The sequence below is a fragment of the Drosophila erecta genome, unplaced genomic scaffold, assembly GCF_003286155.1.
Source record: "Drosophila erecta strain 14021-0224.00,06,07 unplaced genomic scaffold, DereRS2 tig00000126-arrow-pilon, whole genome shotgun sequence".
Lineage (NCBI taxonomy): Eukaryota > Metazoa > Arthropoda > Insecta > Diptera > Drosophilidae > Drosophila > Drosophila erecta.
In genome coordinates, this window is record NW_020825209.1 from 11,939,618 (window position 1) to 11,963,797 (window position 24,180).

Below are 24,180 nucleotides of genomic sequence, written 5' to 3' on the forward strand. Positions count from 1 at the left end.
TATCCTATGTACGTTCCGTATCTATGTATGTGCATGTGTATCTGCACAAAAACGGATGTGTATCCAGTTGGGCCACGAACTTTACATGGTATACTTACGGACGAACTTTCGGGGAGGGATTTCGTCACTAGATTACGTTTCGTGACTATGACGTGCAGGCACGTACACAGGCAGAGACGTAGCCCAATGGGGATTTTCATAAATTTAAATATTATGTTTAATTACTTAAGCAATGGGGGTTTTCATATATGTAAATAATTTATTTAATTACTAAAGCAGTTACAAGGTTTTTCACATAATATTTGGCTCTAATATTAGAAGCATTATATCAAATGCCTTAAAATTAAAAAGTAAAATTACTGCTCTCAAAAAAGGCGTTAAATTAAAAAACAAAAAGTTATAATCCCCTTTGCTTGCGCATGGTTGTAGTCTTTGCTGTCCTCGCAGCCCCGGTTCGTGTCCACGAAAAGGTTCATGTCTCTGATATGCCAGCAATTGCGATATTTTCTTGGTTCGTGTCTCTGATATACCAGCACTTCTGGTATTTCATTGGTTCGTGTCTTTGATATGCCAGCACTTCTGGTATTTCCTTGGTATATTCCAGTATACTATCGGAGATTTTTTAGTGCATTTCGCTGGGCCACTGCGGTATATTCGCACATGCTCGCCAAGGTCGCACTCTATCAGCGAGTTTTGTGGCGTCCGGTTCGGTTTTCCGTTATTCGCTGCGTCGCCGCGATCTCGTCGTTCGTTTTGTTCCTCCACGTTTTTGGCGTCGTCGTACGTTTACGTGTCCCGCTCACTCGCGCGCCCCCGCTCTCTTTCACTCCGCTGCGCGCGTGCCTAAGTGTGCTGTGTATGTGCGTATGTGTGCCTGTATGCCTGTGTGCGTGCGTGTTGGCGAGCAGCGCAGCGCAATAGAAAAGAAGAAGAAGGCCTGAAGCAAAAAGAAACATAAGTGAATTTTTTTTCGGGTGGAAGCGCGGTGAAAAATGCGTGCCTGCGCGCGTGTGTGTGTGCGTGTGTGCGAAAATCAATACGAAAACATGAATAACAAAAGCTAAGAAAGAAAAATAGCTACAACGCACAACAGAAAAGAAGCTGAAAGAAAAAAGAAGAAAATATAAAAACGAGAAAATTATAAATAATAGGAAATAGGGTAGCCAGCCAGCAGGAAGGAACAGTTAGCCATTCCAGTGAGCTAAAACAGCACACACACGCACGAACCCATTTCCAGATCCAGCCCATCCAGGGCTTCCAATTGACAGTTGACAGTTGCCATTTTCCAGGACAGCAGCAGGATGTCGCTGCAAACGAAAAGGCAGCACTGCTATCTGTGCGATTTACCCCGCATGCCATGGGCGATGATCAATGACTTTTCGGAGGCGGTATGCCGCGGTTGCGTCAACTACGAGGGCGCCGATCGCATCGAGGCGGTGCTGGACGCCGCCCGCCAAATGAAGCGTCTCCATCCCGCCAGCAAACAGCAGCGTTCCCATGAGAACGGCGAAGTATCCGCCGCTGCAGGAGCAGCCGTCGTCCTGCAGCAGCAGCAGCAACAACAGTTACAAGTTGGTCCAGTTCCAGGACCAGGACCGGGCTCCCATCGCGGCGGAGGCGGCGGCGGTCCACCGGGTGGTCCGCCCGGCACCGGTGGTCCCGGGCCGTCGGGCGCCGGTTCGCTGAGTTCGCTGGGTAATGCCGTTGCTGCTGCAGTGCATCATCATCATCAGATGCCCTATCAAATGCCCGTGCCACGCATCGGTCCACCACTGGACTATCCCGTTAAGCTGGAGGATGCACCCGGTGGCGGAGTACGACCCGTACGCATTTCACACATGACGCCCCACCACCTGCCGCCAAATGCGACCCGCGGCGGAGGCGGTGCACCGGGCGGAGGCGTACCCACCGCCGGCAGTGGCGGTGGCAGCCTCCCCCCCTCCCTCTCTGTGAATCTAAAGCGCCCACCCAGCGAGGATGTCGATGTGGATGTGAGCCAGCAGCAACAACAATCGGGACACGGCCTGCCGCCAGATGGCGGTCCTGGCAACGCCCTATCCGCCGGCGGAGGCGTGGCCGGTGGCGGTCCGCCCGGCATCAAGCGCAGCGCCATGGACGATCCAACGGGCGGTGGCGGCAGACCGCCATTGACGCGCGGCGAATCCCTTCCAGCTGCGGTCAGCTATGTGCCCGAGCGTCAGCTCAGCGGACTGCGTGATAAACAGCAGCCGGTCAGAGCGCCCAGTTTCGATGCATCGACCTTCAAAGCAGGTGAGCAAACATGAAAGAGATCATTCAAAATACTTGGTGCAGTGATTACACAATAGGGAGAATTTTGCAGACAGTATGGGGAGCTTGATCATATACAGTAGTGATTCTCAAATATACGCAGGGGTTGAATTTGATAAGCAAATATCAACATGAAAATTACCTTTGTTAATAATTAGATTAATGAATCTAGGAAGAGCATGAGAAGCTATGTTGATAAACATGAATATTTGTCATTATAAATAATAATTCAAAACACTGTCCCCATGGCATTAGGAAACAGATTGGGGGGATAATCCACTATCAGTCATGGATTTCTTATCCGTTGTAGAGATCGAATGCGATATAGATAGGAAAATAAAGTGACGGTAGGTTATTTTCAAGTCACAGTAAGCACTTGATATCTTCTCAAGTAAATTTTATCAAAATATAGTCATTGAAATACTTGGGAAACTTTGCGAGGGGTGATATTTGAGTTCATTTAGATGGCCAGAGGCAAGCAAAAATGGCAACAATCGAGATTTGTTTAAACAATCAAGAGATCGTATAACAGCAGTTAAAAGAAATAATGTGTTTGTCTAAAATTTCTTGCTGACTTGACGCCAATACGCACCAAATGCCTGGATAACAATAATAACTATTAAATTCCTTGGAATGAAAGATCACAGAAATTGCTGAAATCACAGATCTCAAATAGCTGGCGCCCACTGTATTTGTTTACCGTTTCTCCCACCCCCCCTCACTTTTTTTTTATTTTTTTTTGTATTTGAGCCGCGATCGCGGGATACAGAGCACTGTGTCTGTCTCGCTCTAGCCTGGATGAGGGTGGGGGAGTGGGAGGAAGAGGAAGAGAGGCGGCGATATTGTGGCACACATACCGCTCATTCAGGGCAGAGTGGAACGTCGTGATTGCCTGCTGCTTATCTCTCCTTACTGGAAGGCGTGCAAGAAGCAGACTTCGCTTGTCATGTATATGCACACACACATGAGCCGACGTTTGTATGGATGATAAGGAGCGTTGTGTCGGAGATTAGATAACTCATTTGCTTATCAGCGCGTCCTTATCGCTTCCCCATGCGTATGTATAATACACATACACTCGTGCACATGCATGCACATACATATGTACATTCATACAGAAAAAGAAGCGTAGAAACGCATTTTGCAACCCTCCGTGGAAAAAAAGGGGCTGCTAACCCTTGCCATTAAAAGGCATGCGCACATGCCAATATACATGTAGGGAATATACATGTGCATGTACCGCGCATACACACACATGCATAGCTACGTGTTCGCTTACATGCACGTACGTAACAGGCGCAGTGGCAAACACAAAAAAACGGCGAAAAAAGCGCAAAAAGCACACGAAAAAAGGGCCGCAAAATGTAATAAAAACAGAGACGTGCAAAAATCGTCGACGCTGACGTTGTAATGTTCTCGCTCTCTATCTCTTTCTTCTGCCGCTCTCCTCTTCTTTCCAAACTGGTTTCGTGCGTTTGTGTTGGTGTGTGTACCTTTGGTTTTTGTTGTATTTTTTCTTTCTTGTCTGCGCGCGCAAAACGTCATTAAACTTGTTTTGGTTTTCGCTGCTGCTTCTTCTGCTGTTTCTCCTTTTTACGCTATGCGATAACAAGTTGCACACACACACTCGCATACATACACAAACGCGACAGTCAAACCTCGGTGTAGATAAATTTTAGTTGGTATACGAATTACGGAACGAGCTGCAGTGACAACAGCAACAACAACAAAAACACTAAAGACGAGATGAAAAACAAAACTTTTTCGCTCATACCGATGCCGTCATCAAACAGTGGGGCAAAACTTGATTAACTTTGCAAAAAAAATGCATTATCTTCATATTTTTCAAATTGTTCTATCTTTATGCTCTAACGAAAAACGTAACTTAACTTTATTGTGCTAAAATTTGTAAAAACAAAGAAAGACCAATAAGTCCAAATGCTTTCTCCCAGACGAAAGGCAATAAGAACTTGCCAAAAATAAAATTCCAATCAAATATGTATGCATTTCTGGAATTTCCCACCTTACGCCCACTGTGCGAATTTCGTTTGTTGTTTTGTATTTACGTTACGCTTCTGCTTCTTCCTTCCTGTGTGTATTCGTTTCATTACCAAAAAACAGGAAAAAAAAACAAAACAAAAAAACCTGGTACATATTTATTTCGTCTGTGTATATACTAAAAATATAACAAACATTTTTGGGTGTACAGAGGAAAAATTGTACAAATTGTATGTTGCTATATTCTTGTACGTATGTACGTATATTTTTGTATGTACAAAATGATAAAATGGAACGGCAACGTGCGCGCGCCACCCCCACTCCACCCCCGTACTCATTGCCCACCTAGCACCCTCCCTTTATTCTTCGTTTCGTTTCATTCAGCGCTTCGTGTTGCCGGCTAAGTGTGTGTGTGTATCTAGTTCGTGTGTATGCATTTACTGACTGACCATTCCAATGCGTTCGCCAGGAATTCTGTTCGTGCCTTCGTTTTGTCGGTTGGTTGGGAGGGGGTGGGGCGGTGTGCATCCCCCTCTCCCACTCACACTCCCTTCTAATTTAGACATTGCGTGCTCAGTGCAGCTGCAATTGCGGCAAGTGCGAGCGAGATGGCTAGCTGGAGTGCATGGCCGCTGTTAACCGTTAAAACACGTGAAGTAGCAAAGTCACCGCCGCTGATTAGATACAGCAGCGGTCACTAGAATATAACCATTGAAGCATTAAAATGTTCAAATATTGTTTTAAATGTTTAACTGTAATTATGTGAGTTCTAGCTATTCTGTAGAATATATGTATATTGCAACTATTCTGTAATAGTTGATTCTGATGGTAGTTGATGTAATAGGTGATTCTGCAAGAAGTAGATGATTTAATACTTTATGACAAAGTTACAATAGTTTTATATCGTAACATCAAATCATTTAGCTCGCTTATATATTTCTACCATTTTGACTTTCCTAGTTGTCCAAACAATTCACTTTGCGAATATATGTTACTTTGCATAAATTCGTCTGTAAGGGTATCTAGAGCTTTACACATTTCATTTGCCATTCTAGGGGTTGGCACTTGGTCTGTGTGTGAAGATAAACGATTAACTTATCGGCGGAGATTGCACCATCGACCATATCTTATCGTAACTGCGGGACCCAACCATGTGGTTAATTGATAAGGCAAACAACTGCTCGATAAGTAGCTAGGACCCAAAACATGAGACCCGAAAAACAAACACGCGGAAAGAGCAGCGGCCTGAGAATTGTCGGTTTCTGCCGATATGAAATGCAATCGCCGGTTTATGATAAATGATTCTCTTATTGATTGATACATGCCGGAATCGTATTACCAGCGTTTACTTATCAACAGTTGGGGAAATGTATGTATACCGCTTTTGATCATAAAAGTCTTGGGATTTCCTGAGTCTTAGGTTTTGAGGTCTATAGGAGTAGAAATTAAAAGTGATATCTCGATCTTTTATTGGATTTAAATGCATACACTTTATGCATTACTCCGAACTAAAAGTTATAGAAAGCCAAGTTTAGCAGCAAACCAAAAGTTTCTTGATCTCTTCAGTGAGATCATCCCGATTTGTATGGCTGTGTGTTGATAAGGTCTTTTTCCGCCCGATAGCCAGCCGCCGTCATGGAGATAAGAAAAACAATCTAGACGGATTCCGATGGAAAGTATGACTTACTCGAGTACAGGGTACACAAAACACCGCTTCGCTTCCCATTTCCAATTCCATTTGCACTTCCAATTCCACTTTCGTTTGCTCTTGGGCCGCTCTTGATACTCAATACACACAGCTGTTTTGTTTATCTTATCTAATTGTTAAGTGGACTGGGGTCCTCAGCCTATCTTATCAACTCTTATCAGCTCAGCCACGGCCAACTTTGACTGATAGCGCCGCGTTGTACCGGGTCGCTATATTCAATTTGAGTGGTGGCATGCCATACACCCTGTAGCACATTTGTTTATTTTTCATTAGATCTTCTGTGTTTTGTTAAAGTTTCTTTTTCCTACACTGAATAAACACAAATACACGATGGCTGAGACTTTTTCCTTTGAAGATGTGATTTCGGAAACCAATCAATGAAGATTGGATCCACTTAAGAGTATTCCCACTTGGGGCAACGCTCCAATTTATTATATCGCTGAATAACGTATAACATTGCCCATGATAAGTGTGCATTATACAGTGTGGGTTGTACTTTTAAAGCTAATAAATTTTAATGGGGCTCTCAGTTGTATTCTTTGTATTTTATCGGTTAATGTTTTGATATCAACGAGCTCGAAAAAAACAGTTTGTTAATTTTTAATATTTTCTATTAGTAAATTATCAAGTTGGCCTATTTATGCCGTTGAGTTACCCAAAAATCACGTGACTGATAATTTGCAGAAAAAGTGTAGATAAGGCTTATAATCATCGCATCATTATAATGTACTTATTGGGTTATTAGGAATTTATAGTTTTATCAAATAAGGTTAATTACATACCATCCACATTTGAGTTTGTCAATAAGGAAACTTTGATAAACGATTAGAGCTGATTAAAAATTATAAAAAAGCTATTATTTATTGCTATTATTTGATGATATTTAAATGATAAAATCAAATCAAAAAAGTTAGACTTCGTATGAATGAATTCGCCAGCAATTGCAATTCCTTTCCCCAGGGAATCTCATTTGAATACTCGGCAAATAGATAGTGCTGTGAAAAATGGGGAGGGCGTAAGCAAGTGGGCGTGGCCGCCCATTGGGTGTGGTGCGATTCGTTTTCATTCATTCGAAGGTGAGAATAGTTTCTATTCCACATATAAACACACCGAACACAATATGGTTTCCTTTCTCATATACAACATTGTATAAATATTTATTGTTTGCATTTCTCGCCCCGGTTTTCACTGGCTCATGACTAAAAATGTGTAATAAATTGTCAAATGATTCATTCTAGCAAAGTTGTGCGAAAAGGCAAAAAAAAAATACATCGGAATATCGAGAAATATTCCATAGCCAGGCAAAATGTGCTGAACGGCGGAAAACGTAAACTAATTCTATAAATAGTTTCATATTCGATACTGGGATAGCAGGAGATAGCGCAAATTTGTTTGTTTTCAGCTCCGAATGTATGAAAAACAAATAAACATTGGGGTGCATATCTACATACATACATATGTATATTTAAATGCACTAAAGCACACTACATGTGTATGTGTGCACATATATCTGCGTTAAATAAAGTCGTTTCAAAAATAGATTGCAACGAAGTTGCAGTCGAGTGAAGTTCGACTGCAGTAAACTGAGACTGAATACAGTGGTTCGTTGGAATTAGAATGCTATTTGAAAATAGTATTAGTACTGAAAAGTGTTTATGACCTAGAACGATATTTAGTAGTCTTATGGATAATTCACTCATGCTTACAGTTTTAATGCAGTTTCTTGTCCCAACTATCAATGCAAAATATCCATAAATTGATATTTCATTTTGTATTATAGTTGTAGAATCGAAAGAATGATATTCCAAAACTGGAAATTAGATAAAGTTAAAATTTGTTTTGCTTTTTAACAAGTTTACGGTCTTGGATTTGAAATGTGAACTTTATTTATTTGATCTAATGTGTTAAAATTTAAAAATTGAAATTAACAGAAAGAAAAATATATAGGAATAAATAAGCTATAAGACAACTACTGTTATTTTTGTGCCACTGTTATCCATTCACTTGTTCTTGCATTTGGGCCACTGTGCGCCGTGCTTGCAACTGTATGTGGCAGGCTTGCCATCTCGCTCTATCGCTCGCTATCTCCGCATTCTTCTCAATGGGCCACGCACATGCAACTGCAACTGCGCAACGGCAGCAGTGCGAAAGGGATGGAGAATGCGGTGGTGGATTGTGAGGTGGTGGGGCGAGAAGAGGGGATAGGCTTTCGCTTTGGCATTTATTGCTGTTGTTCTTCATCTCTTGCATGCAAAATATAAACAAATGCTATAAATACACACGCACACGTACTCTAATGCATTCGTGTTGGGGCCACACAACATGCACGACTTTGCCTTGCCTGCCTCTCCCCTCCTCATCATTCCTTTTTCGCTATTCCTTTGCTGTTTTCTTCATGCTGCTCGCGTCTGCTTCTTCTTCTTTATTTTCCTTATTCGCCAATTTAGCCAGCGTAAGCAATTTAGCAAGAGCAAAAGCAAAAGGAAAAGTAAAAGAAGCAACAGTTTATCAAATAAATAAACATAACAGCACACACTCGCCAAATGTGCGAGAGCTTAATTTCGTATGCAGCCCACTGTGCGACGCCGGCAAACTGACAAGCGTCGACATTTGAGCAATGTGCTATCTTCTGTTGGGCATACAAATGAAATACGCTCTGCCATTGCCTCTTCTCGTCCACCTTCTGCAGCGCGCTGTTGTGTTTTAATTTTCATTTTTTATTTTCAATATCAAGCAGCTACGCGTGCGCGTGCATTGCCTGCGAAAAGCAACAAAATTGAAATCTTGTGCATATAAAAAAGCCAACCAGTTTACAGCGGCATAACAGCTCATTTACAGCGCCGTAACAGAGCGCCGAACAGCAAACACAAAAGCAAGTGAAAAAGAGGTGGAAGAAGCAGCAGCAGCGGGCAGTCAAAACAAATCGGCATATGCATGTATGTATGTGTGTGTCTGGTGTACATACACATTATTGCATGCTGGCATGCAAAAAATAACAAAACGAGATGGAGAAACCGGCTGCATGTTCTCTTTCTCTCTCTCTCGCTCACTCGCACGCCCGCCAACTTTTCGTGACGTATGCGCAGCAGCAGCAGAACTCGTTTTGTTTCTTTTTATTCCATTCGGGCACTTTGCCAACAAGAAGAAGGTGAAGAAAGAGAATAAGACGACAGAGGGAAGCAAGCGAAACAAGAGCAACAAAAACAAAGGAGGCAAAAAAAAAGAAAAAAAAACAGCTGTGTGAGCTGCACAGTGGAACAAGAATGACACGCAATCGTAACATGCCGCTGTGACGTCACATGGCTCGCCGGTGAATGAAACTTGTTGTTGGTGCTCTTGTTGCTGAGCCGGCGTTGCCAAGTAATAAGTGAATGTGAATTTATGTACATATGTAGAAGTACATGCTACGTGTTTATATATATGTGCACAACACGAAATATACATAGAAACACGTTTCGTGCCAAGTTCTAAAATTACACATATAACAAGGCAACAAAACAACAAAATAAAGCCCAAATAAAACCAACAACAATAAATTCATTTTGCACTGAGGCAAGACCAAAACGAAACATGTGATTAACTCTTTTCGTTGTTTGATTCATTCGCCCACAAAATCGAAAGCACAAATTGAATGAAAACGGCTTGTTCTTCTCCCCAATTCTTCAAAAATGTACAATTTGCAATGAAAAAAAAACACACACATTTAAAGTCATGGTTTAAAAAGATTTTGGGAGGTCGCCTTCGCCCCACCATCGCCGATGTCAACGTCAATTATGGATAATTTAGTATGAATAATAATAGTATGAGCTCTTGAATTATAGGCTGCGCCGTCGTCAGTGATGATTTTGTGGGTGTGTCGCCATACTTATGCATGCCAGTGTATAATAATGTGGCAAAGTGGGGCCAAGGCCCATGGTACATTGCACTTGACTCACGAGATTACATGCCTAAGTTATCATGGTGACCCATGACACATATAAATGAATAAAACCCATGACAAGTTGAGTTCAATTGGAATCGGTTTTTGCCTAAATTTAAATGTAGTATGAAAATGTACATATCTAATGGAGTATCATATCGTCCTGCGAATATCAAGCTGACATCAAGCTGCTTGTTTCTCTCTGTGCAGCCAATCTGATACCTAATGCGATTCCACACCATCTTCACATTGCAGAGCACATGTCCCCGGCCAGTCGGCGCAATGGATCGAGTCCGCCCTCGGGACCGCTGCCCCCGCGCAGCGTACACTCGCCGAACAGTTCGGGTTAGTTTGCCTCCACACAATCGGTTGCGGTATCAGTTTGTAGCTTATTGTCAACTGCATGATTGTACAATTGTAAAATACACACATATCACAAATACATTTAATATCTATTTTAATGCAAATTTTGAAATCATATGTTCGTTTTCCTTATTTACGTAGAAGTTTACTTGCATTTTTCGTTGTAATATTAACCATTTGAGATTTTACATATATATTTTTTCTTAATAATATTTCTTTTAAAGGAGGTAGTCTGTACACGCATTTCTCAAAAACTGTATGATTATCTTGTGGTAATATATTATATATTACATATTGGTGATTTATGATTATCTTAATTTTGTTCCTTTCATATTCATAAATTTGCCATTGTCTTTAGGGTAGTTCGTTGCTTGCCCAGTCTAATGAAATCGAATTTTGCAGGTTCCTCGTCGGGACGTCGTTCGTCAGGATCCCGTCACGTGTCCAGCACCACCGTTACCAGCTCCGAGGTGGGCGGCTCGAATCCAGGCCAGGCGGTGGTCGCCGGCGGCCTTGGGGGCGGTGGCGGCGGAGGACCCGGCTCGAATGCAGCCAGCGGCCAATTGGGCGGACCCAGCGGCGGCAGTGGACAGCTGAGCTGTACCAGCGGCGGACCGGGCGGCGGTGCCAGTTCCGGTAGCGGAGGCAATGGAGCCATTGGTCCCGCCTCGATGGCGCCAAATTCAGTGGCCGGTGATGGCAGTCCGGCCGGCGGTAATGGTCCATCCGGCAGCAATGGCAGCGGTGGATCCGTAAATCCCGGTCCCGGCAGCAGTGGCAGTCAGGGCGGTGGCGGAGGCGGCACACCGCTGGCCAGCGGCGGCGGTTCGGCGGGCAGCGGCGGCCTCGGCGGAGCTCCGGGCAGCAGTGCCGCCTCGAATTCAGCAGCGGCAGCAGCGGCGGCAGCTGCCCAGAATGCCACGCTTAAGTGCACCCTGTGCCAGGAGCGATTGGAGGATACGCACTTTGTCCAATGCCCCTCGGTTAATCACCACAAATTCTGCTTCCCCTGCAGTCGCGAGAGCATCAAACGACAGAATGTGAGTGGGTCGAAAGATGGGCCATATATCCACTGCAACATACTTTTCCACTATCACGATCCATTATGTATCTGTAGAAACAGCAGGCCATTCTGCCGTTTATTTCGTTTAAAACAAGTCTACACAATATTAATTTCAATTGTTTTCGATAATGTGAGGGATTAAATCAGTGATAGTTGGACAAATGTGTTGCACTGGGATTTATAGCCTTTTCATTATGGAACTCTACTAACTCTGAATTGTTTCGTTTCCTCGACAGGGACTGGGCAACGAGGTGTACTGTCCCAGCGGCGATCGCTGTCCGCTAGCCAACTCGGTGATACCGTGGGCCTTCATGCAGGGCGAGATCACCACCATTCTGGGCGAGGAGGTTAAGGTGAAGAAGGAGCGCGAGTCTTAATGTCCATTTTACTGTAAGAAGCTGCGCAGGGCTTTGGAGCACTTTTGAGAGGCGACAACTCCCCGGAGTATATCTGGCATCCAACTCTTGACACTCTCTGTTGGATCTCTGGTTTAAGATTGGGGGAGTAACCGATTTTTTTTGGACATGGCGGCGGCATCTCAGCAGTAGCAGATATGAATGTAAATGCACTGTCTTTGTCCATGACGACCGACCAAACAAGAACTACAACAACAACATCATGAACATCAACAGACACAAAAACAAAACAACAACAAAACAACAATTTTGTAGGCGTAAGCAACAAAACACAAATAAGAGAAGAATCACGTAAATGAAAATTGCAATTTGAAGTTTACGGAGAAAAGAAAACACAACACCAAATCGCTCGCAAATCAGAAAATCAGAAAAACATATGTAAGCGAATGCGTTGATACACATTTTTGAAGCTTACATATAGACGGGCGTTGGTAAATTTGTCCAAAAAGAAAACGAACACCAACCAACACGAAATTTCTACGAAAATGCATACGTAGCCAAGTGAGGAAGATTTTCGAACCGAAATGAAATTTTTCTTAATAAAACGATAGTAAACTAAAATCAACCTAATTGTAGCAGACACAAGCGGCAAACCACAAATAAAGGAAAACACACTTGCTGGCATTAGATATAAAATCCTTTTTTTTAATACGATTATACATAAAACCTATACATTAGACGATAATTATAATTCTGTTATGTAGGCGAGCGATTTAATTCATAAGTTACACATAGTTTGTACTAATTAATTAATTTATTTCTATACATGTTGCCTAATTTACAATCGACATTTTACCCTCCTACCCTCACACTTACTTTTTTTTAAAATACTTTTAAACGTATAAATACCATTTTTTTTTTGTAAGTTAACTAATTTAAAACACACTGAAAAAACGAATGGAAACGATAGAGAGAAAAACAGTTATTATGCTAAAGAAATGTACATACGTATGCATACCACATAATCGGAATATAAATATATACATATATTTAATAATATAGAAATATATTTAATGTTGAACACAAAATTGGCGGCAAAAACAACTGGCAACACACCGATAACGGAGTTGCAGTGGAATTTTAAACAGACTTTTTAAATCACAGCGAATCTCATTCGCTCACTGAACATTTTAGCAACACTTTTTGTGCTTTTGAACGAGGAAGTCGGCCCAACTGGGCGATATTTCCTCTTGGGTATTAGATTGGCAAATGTTTTTTAGCTATATATATATTTAGGATGTATGTATATAGCCGATGTTGCTGGGCATGAACTGCAAAAAGTAAGAAGCACACACGAACTGGACCAACCAATCGAAAAAGCACAACAAATCTCGATATCGGTTTGAATCGAATATTAGCAGCAATATAACTTTATTTGTATGCGTCTAAATGGACGTCATTTGGTGGGATTGCGTCAATGCCAATTGTCCTTTTTGCGGTTCCAATTTGAAACTGATTTATAAATGCTGTCTACTAAAGGGTTTTTTTACTAGGCTCGCATGGAAATCCTAATGGAAAGCTATATTAACATAGTCGAAGAAAGCTGTCAAGCGAATCGGTCATCAAATACAATTTATATATGCATATATATATATACATATATATACGTATATGTAGAGGCATATTGAGCAAGGCGTATTATCTAGTTAAATTTGCCAAATTCATTAAATTTACTTCGACGTCTTATAACTCCACTAATGAAACGAAAATCGTAGATTTTTTTGAAAATGTATTCAAATCTTTCAAACATACTTAAGTAATACGATCTTAATTTCATTTTTCGTAGTTCCAAAACATATTTCCTATTCAGTAGAACAATTTATTCTGTTTGATTTTGAAGAAATCGGTTTTCTGATAGACAGCAGCAATTTGATTGTTAAAGTATTTCGATGATTTCGATAGAAGCATTGAAAAATTGGCAATTATCGATAGCACCAAATTTTCACGAAATTGCTGGAAAAGTAAGTGAAAAAGAAAGGAGAACTAACTTATGTATACATATGTGAATCTATAATTCCCTATTAACAATAATTTTTTAAAACTATTACTTTTTCCTTGAGCGCAGTATTTAAGCTAACAAAAATACTTCCAAGCCAAAAAAACTCAAAACTACCATAGTTTTTGGTAGTTTTTTTTCGTTTTAAAAGTGATTTTGTTTGCAGAAATACTGAGTTTAATGCACAATTCTACACATTTTAGTTTCTCTTCAAGCGGAAGAGCAGTTGGAACAAAAACAAAAAGATAAAGAAAAACACATTTTGTGATATAGCCTAGCAAGAAGAACAACAAGAAGATCATGAGATCCTGGAAATCGGAAAAACCAAAATGGAAAATGCATGAAAAGCAAAAAAGCTAAGAAAACTTTAACAGGCTTAGCACTTTGGCAACCAGAAAACGATCTCAATTAAAAAATTGAGATTCGCAATTAATGAAATAAACAACAAAAGAAAAGAAAAATGGAAAAAAATGAAAAACAATTTATAAAGAAATCATACAATAGGCCAATACCAACGTTTTAGCAATATAAGTCTAAGAAGAAAACTAATCGAAATTTTCTTTACAACAAAACTAAACTAAATAATAACTAACGTTTGTAAACCTTGTGCGTGTGTGTGTAAAACAGTAGTGCTATCTAAATATAATACAGATTAGATATCGCATAATGCATCAACCCTATATAAGTACGAGTACATACATATTAAAAAACCTAAAACAAATCAAACAAAAAGGAATATTAACTATATTTGTGTGTTTGATGTCAGTCAACTAAATGTTAAAGTCAACTAACGATCACGTAAATGTATTGCATAGCCTATAACATTTTTTGAACGAAGCAAACCAAGTCGATTCGATTTAGCATGAGTATCAACTTTATACTACATATACACTTAACGACTAAAGATAGACACACAAGTGGTACAACTAAGAGGAAACACCGGATGCAGCAGACACGAAAACAAATACCGAATCGGATGCTGGCAATGATTAATTGATTGATTAATTAATTGATTGTGGACTCTGATGACGGGCAAAACAATTAAAAATACTATACAAAATCGAAAAAATCGTGCATGTTTTATTTGCTGGGCGGCAGAATCCAACTTACCATACCAAGAATATGACTAGACAAAAGTATTGCCTACTTATCGGATGATTGTTGCGATCCCAGACATTCGATTTACAATGGTTTGGCTTTTATAATTTGATATTTGATTGGTCGTTGTGGAAAAAAATCGTTAATCTTTGCTTTTAATAGATAGACATATTATTATACTACAAGCACAATATGCGACGCATAACAACACGGCGTATGCGTGATATCAAACATACGACATGTGTTTCATTTGCAGTATTACTCATACGACGCGTGTTTTAGAAATATTATATGATATGAGTATTGGTATTATTTTAGAATTAGAAAATACCACAGCACCCGCTGTGGTGGTGGAGTTCTTAGCAAATTGTCCATAAAAGAAGCTTTTAGCTTATTTATTTAATCTAAATTTTTTGCATTTACCACCGAAGCGCCCTCTGTTGGTGCTGTTCCTGGGAGTTTTTATCGTTTCAGTTGCGAAAAATACCTGGCAGATGTCGCTTTGCTGCGCAATCGTCCTGCATAAATGCTCTCTTTCTACGGCTTTCGCCCTCGCTATTTAGCCCGGCAAGCGATATTTCCAATGTTTACATTTTACCGACCTGATATCCAAGCGGTTGAGCAGTCGTTTCAACTTCGGGTGTGGGTCCTCGTGTCCTCGGCTCTCAGCTGCTGAGGCTGCTTTCACAGCCGCTGCTTTTGCCACAGTGGCTCCGTTATTTGTGCGTGCGCGTTGCCAATAAACGGGCAGCGGCTTCTGCTCAGCTCTCGTGTGATACAAAAATATGGATTCCTGTGGATTCCGATTGATTGTTTATCGTTAGCCGTTTGCTAATTAGGCAGTGTGTTTTTTCCAAAATTTTAACCGGTATTTAAAATTTCTGTGTGCGAGCATGTGTGTGTGTGTGAGTGTGCTGGCACCAAAATATAGGCAACAAAAGGTGTCAAAACGGTTAAGCTGACAGCTTCCTCTCGCTCTCACTCTCATTCTCTCTATCTGTACGAGTATATTCCTCTGCAGCGCAATGTGTTTGTGTTATACACAGGACACAACTATGAATACAGCCCCAAAAAAAAAACCGACTCACACGTATACGGAATCGGGATTGGATACCGTAACTTGGCTTGCGCCCACGCACGACCACATTCACATACTCAGCGGCAAGAGCGCACTCTCTCCAGCTCGTGCTCTCTCTCTCTTGTAGCCTTTCTCTTTGACTTGCATAGTGGGTGTTTTTGGTTTCACATCTTAAACAATTTGAGAAAATTATATTAGTGTCAATATTTTTTAATAATTAATATATTTTAAGATTTATAAATCTTTCTTTTGTTTTATGTTTCTAACAAATTGTTCGTTTTGGGATAAACTTGACAAGCGAAAGCAGCCCACTGTGCAGATAGACAGTGTTCCTGTTTTTTTTTTGCCTTTTTTTTGGGTGAACTGAAATGATGTTGACTCAACGTGCCAGCAGCCAGCCAGGCGCTAACGGTAACAGCAACAACAACAACTACAGCAACAACCTGACAACGAGACAACAACTACGTTGTAGTAGTGGAATCGCAGCACTTAATAAGTGTATTTTCCACGCAAAATTACACAAATTGTGTGCAAAAATTAGATGGTGCAGATGGAAGAAGCAGAACTGCTATTAAAACCACTGCATAGTGTGTGCTGATAACGGAATAAAAAGAAAAACCGTAACCGTAACTCCTCTGAGCAGGCAAGAGACAAAAGAGAGCGAGAGCGTTGTAGAGAGTGAGTGAGAGGCAGTGGCAAAAAAATTCGTCATTCATTCACAAGTGCAATGTGGAAAGCAACAACAGCAACAAATAGGGGGCAAAAATAGAGCGGCTTAGGCAGCAAATAAAACAAATAACAAACACAACGAAAAAAAAAGGAAAAATGAGTGAAGCGCGTGCTTAACCTAAAAGTGCAGGCCACTCACCCACACAATTACACACAATCAGGAGCTCAAGCAGTCTAAGCATACACATATGTACATACGTGCATATATGTATGTACATATGTACCCTGCAGTTCCATTCATTACGGCTTCAACAGTGAATCACCGCTTAGTATGCATCACGAATATTCATTTTGAGATGTTTCTGAGAAGCGATAAATAGTGAAACTGCAGGGTACATTTGTGTCGACTTCCTTGGCTCAAATTCATGTTCTTTGATTTCCGCTTCCGCTATTCGCAGACAACAACAATCGAAACGACAACAACAACAACAATGCATAGTTCCTGCTGAGTAGCTTTTTTGTATAATCGAATGAGTGTCCCTTTGTGTATTTGAATGAGAAGCTAGGTAAGCCAAGATGAAAGCCAATCAAGCAATAACAACAGCAACCGCAACAACAACTAATCACTGCCACCTACAAACAATAAGTTAACAACAATAACAACAACAGCAGCACCGAAGAGGAGAAAGACCCCAAAGCTCGAAAGAAAAAGCAGGAAACGAAGGTGTGTGGCCAAAAGGAAACTAGGAAATGTCCCAACCCTCGTAGCTAGCGGAAATTCCCCAATAGGAAAATGGATAACCAAAAAAACGGATAAATATGTTTAGAAATAACATAAATGGATCAAACAACATAAACACAACTAATAAGAACTGCACATGAAATCCCATATGTAAAATCAACTATCGACAACAAGAGGGGAATAAACGACTATCAACAACTGCCAAGAATATTCAAAAACAACAACGATAATTTACACCAACTAGCAACCAAAGCTTACAAAACCAATAAAGAAAATTAAAATTATTGGGTAAACATTCTCATTCAAATATTTCCACAACTACTTTGAAAGAAACCATTAAATTACAAAAATAACTATTGGATAAAAAAACTCTAACAACGAAAAGGTAAACAACTAGCTGGTTTAAAAATAAACACCAAAAACTTCCTAGCTATAGCTAAAACTTAAAAAAAACATGTAGTAATTAAAAAAACTATATAAATTAACCAAGAATAAAAAAAATTGCTTGCCAATTAACAACCTTAAATCTTTACAATGTATACAGAATCATGGTAGATACCAACTAAACTCGCACAAAATTTAAGCTAACGTTACGTTTTTGCAACAATAATTATTATTATCGAAAAGGCTTACACTTAAATAAATGTTGTGGAATATGCAAATGAAAGTATCTTAGATCTACGGCTTCCATAAATTTAAAGCATTACTAAACGAACTAGCAAAAACCTAAATAATTGCTAATTATTTCACATTAAATCACATATTTACAACAATTAAAGTATTTAACTAAGATTGAGTTATATCCATACAAATTCGACATTCTTCGTGCACATGATATTATATAATTTAACAAGTAGTAGCAATAAAATTTCACAAGCAACAAATTTGATCGGTATATGGATATAAAGAAAATCTCCAACGAACACTATGTTGAGCAACATGAGACATTCAACAACAACTTACAACAAGAACGCACAACAACAATGAACCAACAAAGGAACTCCAGCAGATGGATGGCATTGACTTAAACAACGCTCTTATATCTTAACTTCAATTAAAAAAACAAATAAATATATAAAAACGATTTGTTGGGGTAACACGAAAAGAGTAATGGAATCTGTAATAAGCTAACAAATAGATTCAACAACCAGTTTCAACAATATACCCCACACCGACTTTCTTCATCGAACCACCGCAAAGAATCTAGCGGTTTCTTCAAGATGGAGCGCATGTGGCGAAAAGTAAACCACAGTTTGCGCAACACCAGCAAGTCGCAACCACAGCAACCAGCAGGTGCCGACGGAATCATCGGTGGCGCCGCCACAGGAGCCACTGCTGCCACGCCTCAATCCACCGACACGATTAGTTCGGCTGGCGGATTCGGCGATGGTCAGCTGGTGGTAGCTGTCCAGGGATTGGCCACCGGAGGCATTGGTGGATCCATCGCCGCCAGTGGGGGCAGCAATGCCACCGGAAGACGCCTGGCCAGCAGCGGCGGAGGTGGCGGATGTAACAAATCCCTCAGCCAGCATGTCCTGCAAACACGTACCGCTTCCTCGGAACGCCGCAGGCGGCGTCGGCGGAAGAGTCGTCCACGACGTGGCGGTGGAATGGGAGTCACCAGTTGCGTCGGCGATCCTGGTGGCGACAATATGTCGTAAGTTGAAATTGCTTTCAAAGCAATTTAATTAGCTTAATCTTAATTTTTTTTTTTTTTTTTTTTTTTGCACCTAGAGGGGCAAAAAATTGTGTCACGATGTACATGTTTGAAATCCGGAAGTTCGATGAATCAATACCGCAATACAATATGCTATTTTTCGCAGCGCTCTTTTGGGCGCCACTTGAAGCGAATTGAAAACTCTAGAGATTTCTCGAGCACCCCTTTTCATGGTGGTTTTCTTTATTTTCAATGTTCTCACAAGACAATGCCATTCAATGTTGAGTAGTGGGTAGTGTTCCTGGCGGAGACTCTAACGAGGCCTTGACTCGCTTTCCATTGCAGTTCCTCGGGCGGCTTTTATACCCTGAAAGAGCACCAGCACTATCGTCCCAGTCACCATCATGGCGGAGGCGTCTCTGTTGCCGGTGGCGGTGGCTCATCCCGTCGTCTGTTCGCCACTTCGGCGCCCAGCGGCACAGTGATGATGTATCCCAACCCCCAGCGCGCCACGGCACTAGCAACAACCGGAGGATCTGGATTCGGGCAGGCAACCACTGCGGGCGGCGGCGGAGGAGCTGGAGCCGCTGGAGGTGGTGCGGCTGGGTCTGGATCTGGAGGACAGCCGGACATCTCACTGAGACAGCGGGCGGTGGCCAAGTTGCGCATGTTCAACTTCCATCTCAACTGGGATCTGCACATGACGCACTGCAAGCCCTGCGGGTGAGTAGCACTTCTACACTTAAAATAAAGAAAGATCTCAAATCAAAGGGAATTCACGCTTCAAAAGGAATAGTCACACAAAAAGTAGAACTCGAGTTATGCATACAAAATGCTAAAGTAAAGCAAATGAAATAAGTTAAGGCTACAGTTTTTTAAAACACGGAAATCGCTATTTATAAATTTAAATATCATATCATATAAAAAAACACTTTGTAATCTATGAATTTAATTGCTTGCATAAGGATATCTTATTTGTCTTTATTTTTTGTGCGCTCAACATGACGTTTATTTGATTTTTACAAACATATTGAAGATGCCTTTTAAGATCTTTAAAAATATATAAACTACTTTTGTTGTCACCGATTTTTCTGAGTGCAGCGCGCAACTGGAGTTGCAACTGGAGCTCCAGTGCGTTGGAGTGCCCAAGTGGCTGCCACTTGAGTCTGCTCCAGTGGCTTGTGCTTTTGTTTGCCGCATAGTTTTTACCGGGTTGCCCACTATTTTATTTTTTTTACATTTTTTTTTTTTTGGTATTTATGTCCCCTGTTCGCTTCGTCTTTTCCTTTTTTCTTAAACCTTTTTACCCCATTTTCATACGCCCTCTCAGAGTTTTTCATTTGTTTGTTGTTGTGGTTTTGGTTAAGTTGGAGCGTTGGAGTTTTTGGTTGCAACTCCGAGTTTTCAGTTTCCAGCATTTTTGAGCCGTTCAAGTGGCCGCGGGCGTTGAACGAACCCAAATGCAAAGTGGGTCGCCGTTTCATTGGGCGCTGGGCTTAACTTTTTGAGGCTTTAAGCCAACAACATCAGACATCGCGCATACATAATAAGGTAAATGGAGCACAGTTTTCTTTACCGCCGAATGTGTGAAATTTTAATGAAGCGCCAGCTAACGAGCTCCAATGTGACCCGCCCACCATGCACAGTATTATTCGTTTTTTTTTTTGTGCATATCCTTCCTCTTTTTTTGATGGTTGGGGAAGGCGCCTGTCAGCAGAGAAATCAAGTTGATGGCGCCCGCGCAGGGACTTCATTGAGAGGTTTAAGAGCAATTAAGTTTTGGCTGGAATAAAATATATTTATACATACGGAGCAATAATATTTATTAAATTACTTTATTCATTTAGCATACCCTTTAGCCTTCCCAGTCAAAGCATTATTATTGATTACTTTCTATTGCAGTCCCCGTTTGAGTGGCAGTGGTGGCAACATAATCACCCGAAGGCTGTGCCGCAATCGTCGGCGGGATGACAACGAACTGTACCGCTCCAATAGCTTCAAGTTCGAGCGATTCGAGCGCAAGGAGTGCCTGGAGGAGCTGTCCAACACGTTGCAGAAGCAGGTGAGTCATGCCCAAAATAAATATTCCTATAATTAGTATATTAGTATTAGTATAAGTATTAGTGTTTGAGTAAGATATGGGTAAACTTAAATACCAATCGACCACCACATGTTGCACATGCCGCATCAATTTATGCGCATAGATTACAGCTAATTGCAGAGTCCGAAGGAAAAGCCAGCATCAACAGCAGCGTCGGCCACACTAATTAGTGGGGCCACCACTCGCTGCAGGTGGTGGCTAGACCGATCAATGTGGGTACACTTGCATAAAGATAAATGGGTGGCTCGGGTGTCTAATGGCATAATAATGGTGGGGGATACAAAGTCTCAGGTGGCTTTCGTTGCTATTAGAAGAAAGTTCAGTCGCCTCCTGCAGCCCCGAAATCCATCAGAGAATCTAATTAATGGCGCGCAACAAATTGAATTTTAATTGGGCGTCGAATTTGATTTGGCAGCCGAAAACACTCTGGCCCCGGGGTGCCACAGCCGATAACAAAGTTAAATTGAAATTGAACCTGGCGGCTGCGAAGCAGGATGCTGCCAATGGCCAGGTCCCCGGGCCAAGCTTAATGAATATTTAAACATAATTAAAGTCACTGCTTAAAAAGGCTCCAACAGGGGAAAAAAAGAAAGATGAAGTGGAACTGAAAGCCGCGGGCGCCAGCAGGTGGACACTTTTAAGTCGATTAACTAAATTATGGCTTGAAGAAAAATCTTGATAACATCCGCACGCATTAACATGTTTAAAAATGTTAACGATCCCTCTAAAAAATGTTATTAATGATGTCTAAAAGTATGCAGTGAACTTCGTGAACTTGCCCACTTCAAATATATTGTATACTGTTTGTTAGGCATGATTTCCATGTGTGATGTCCTGGTGCGATTTTGTATATGACGAAAGAACTTTAGGGAAGCATTTTTACGGCGTTTGAAAAATGGCACTTTCATGCGGAACTTAGCCGCCGGCTACTCAATCTCCACCTCAACTTTAAGTCCAGACTCTGGCCTAAAACTCAATCTCAAATCCAACCTCAACCTCAACCTGGCTAATGCGATTTCTCGTTTGGGAAACTTCCACTTTGTTTTATTTTTTAGCACGCCTGCGGGCAAGTTTTTCTTACGGTGGGTATAAATGGGTGCTTTTGCTGGATGGGTGGGTGGATTGGTTGGCTGGTTGGTTGGTTGGTTGGATGTTTGGCTTAGTACTCCATCAAGAACGCGGCTAAGTGACAGGCAACCATTTATCAGCCGGCAAACGTTGTCTAAGTACGCTGCGGTCTCTGTCTGCAGAGCACTTCAAATCGCTACCTCGCTGCTTCATCATCGCTCCCATCCTCCCGCGAATCCTGCAATCCACCCATCCATCCATCTATCCTGGTAGTGGCTCCTCCATCTCCTGCGGGCATCTACAACTGTCAGCTGTCCGATTCGATGAGCTGCGTGGACAGTAAACGTAATACCCCTGGCGAAACCGAATCCCAATCCAGAAAGGCGGAAGTCCAATCCAAAACTTTGCCTCACCTGCCGCAGTTCGCTTGATAAATAAATAAGCAGGACAAGTTGGTTGGCCATCCTGTTTTGAAATGGTTGCATTGCTAATACCCTTACTTGGCTTGGGTGCTCTGGAATACTTTAAAATCATATCAATTATGGCGCTTTCCATTTGAAATTTCCATTTGGATTTAGTTGCCCAGATGGTAGTAGTACGCTTTTCCTTCAGCATTAAGTAAACATTTCCCTCTAAATAAATTTCTAGTCTCCACAATTCTATTTTAGTTTTCTTGCATTCTCAATATGCCAAAATTCCCGATAAATGCCAGTGTAAGCGACCTCGCAACTCCACTGCCGCGGCTTCCGGATTTTGATGGATTTATCAGGTGTGCGGCAGACGGATCCGGCAATCCGTTGGCGTGGGACTTGGATTTATTCACCCCCAGACCCCCAGACGCCCAGTGACATCGCTGCCAAGTAAGGGGCACTCTCAGTAATCAGAAGTCGGAGTTGGAGTCCCTCGATGTTTCCCACTTGCCATTTTCCCCCCATCGTGGCACTACCAAAAATCAACCCAACCACTTGTGGCTGTCCTTGTCAATTCGATTTTCCCTAATATGAGTGGAACAGCAGAGTGATGCAAAAAGTTAAAATGGAAACACAGGGCTGCTGAACAAATGACATTTGAACATTTTGTTGGCACTTTGAGTAACTAGTTCGGCGCAATCGAAAAATAAACTTTCAAATTGCTTCCATAATCGAGCACACCTCGTTTCGGGGGAATTAAATTTGACTTTGATTGAACTTTATTCAAATTCGATTGACCCGACCCGAAGCTGATGGTAATCTGTTCATCAATTTGTAAGATAATGGGATCATGTTTTTTGTTGCAGAACTTAGCTCACAAGAGGGATCTGCATTTGTTGTAAGCCAGCAAATCATTTGAAAAATGTAATTGTGCGTAGTTAACTCAAGTTGTACTGTAACTTCTGTACTAAACTGGCACATCATTTGCAAATTCAAGGAATTTTTAAATTTCACTCTTTAATTGAAATACCGTGTAATGGCTCCTTTTACTAAGCCTTACTAATGGCTTTTCTACAACTTACACGGTGGCCAAGACTGTTGCATCATTTTTTATTCGCATAATTCCAGGTTTTTTTTTATTTTCTCTGGAGTGAGGCACTTGCTCATTTCAATTTCTGCGCCATTTGAGTGCCGTCATTTGTCAATGTTCACCTTTGACTTTCGCAGCCCCCACTCCCCCATTTTCGCCCACTTCCTCCAGGCTCCAGTTTCCCTCATGGGCACCACAATGACCCGACGACAGGCTTTCGCCTCCATTGTGCCGCACAATTTCCATCATCTAATGCGTTATCTTGGGCCAGCAAGTGCCCAATATTCCCTTTTTGGGGTTCCGCCCACGCATTATTTTTGATGGCACAATTTTGAGCATTAGGGTGCTGGAAGCTGGTGAAAACTCAGTGATCTGTGTGCGCTGGCAATCATTAGCCTCAATGTCCTGTCCGCTTTGCGCTCCATTCATGCAACAATTGTTGATTGCCACCCCTGAAAACAGGCGGAATGAAGAACGCCCACCCATCCACCCATCCACCCATCGTTGGTTGCGTG

At 41.5% G+C, this 24,180-nt stretch overlaps 2 protein-coding genes across 3 annotated transcripts; both read left to right on the forward strand.

The window, feature by feature from the left end:
* The first annotated feature begins 637 nt into the window (after positions 1-637).
* LOC6551152 (interferon regulatory factor 2-binding protein-like) lies at positions 638-11,995 on the forward strand. Of its 2 annotated transcripts, XM_001978325.3 has the most exons (4): positions 638-2,271; positions 10,170-10,259; positions 10,680-11,317; positions 11,577-11,995. In XM_001978325.3, exons 1-4 carry the CDS (start codon positions 1,302-1,304, stop codon positions 11,715-11,717), a joined length of 1,839 nt encoding a protein of 612 aa, XP_001978361.1. In that variant the 5' UTR covers positions 638-1,301; the 3' UTR covers positions 11,718-11,995. The 2 variants fall into 2 exon arrangements, with proteins under 2 accessions (XP_001978361.1, XP_026837897.1); XM_026982096.1 differs by lacking the exon at positions 10,170-10,259.
* Positions 11,996-18,559: 6,564 nt separating this feature from the next.
* On the forward strand, positions 18,560-23,477 carry LOC113564499 (glycine-rich cell wall structural protein 1.0-like). Its single transcript, XM_026981966.1, has 4 exons — positions 18,560-18,996; positions 19,342-19,719; positions 20,899-21,058; positions 23,442-23,477. The coding sequence occupies exons 1-4, from the start codon at positions 18,560-18,562 to the stop codon at positions 23,475-23,477; spliced, it is 1,011 nt and encodes a 336-aa protein (XP_026837767.1).
* The last annotated feature ends 703 nt before the right edge of the window (positions 23,478-24,180 follow it).

What these genes read in the sequence shown, in the direction of transcription:
- LOC6551152 (XM_001978325.3), top strand. Translation starts at nt 1,302, where the DNA reads ATGTCGCTGCAAACGAAAAGGCAGCACTGCTATCTGTGCGATTTACCC. An exon ending in TGCATCGACCTTCAAAGCAG is followed by an intron (nt 2,272 to 10,169) that starts GTGAGCAAACAT and finishes TTCACATTGCAG; the next exon opens with AGCACATGTCCCCGGCCAGT. An exon ending in ACACTCGCCGAACAGTTCGG is followed by an intron (nt 10,260 to 10,679) that starts GTTAGTTTGCCT and finishes CGAATTTTGCAG; the next exon opens with GTTCCTCGTCGGGACGTCGT.
- LOC113564499 (XM_026981966.1), top strand. Translation starts at nt 18,560, where the DNA reads ATGGAGCGCATGTGGCGAAAAGTAAACCACAGTTTGCGCAACACCAGC. An exon ending in CCTGGTGGCGACAATATGTC is followed by an intron (nt 18,997 to 19,341) that starts GTAAGTTGAAAT and finishes TTTCCATTGCAG; the next exon opens with TTCCTCGGGCGGCTTTTATA. An exon ending in ACGCACTGCAAGCCCTGCGG is followed by an intron (nt 19,720 to 20,898) that starts GTGAGTAGCACT and finishes TTTCTATTGCAG; the next exon opens with TCCCCGTTTGAGTGGCAGTG.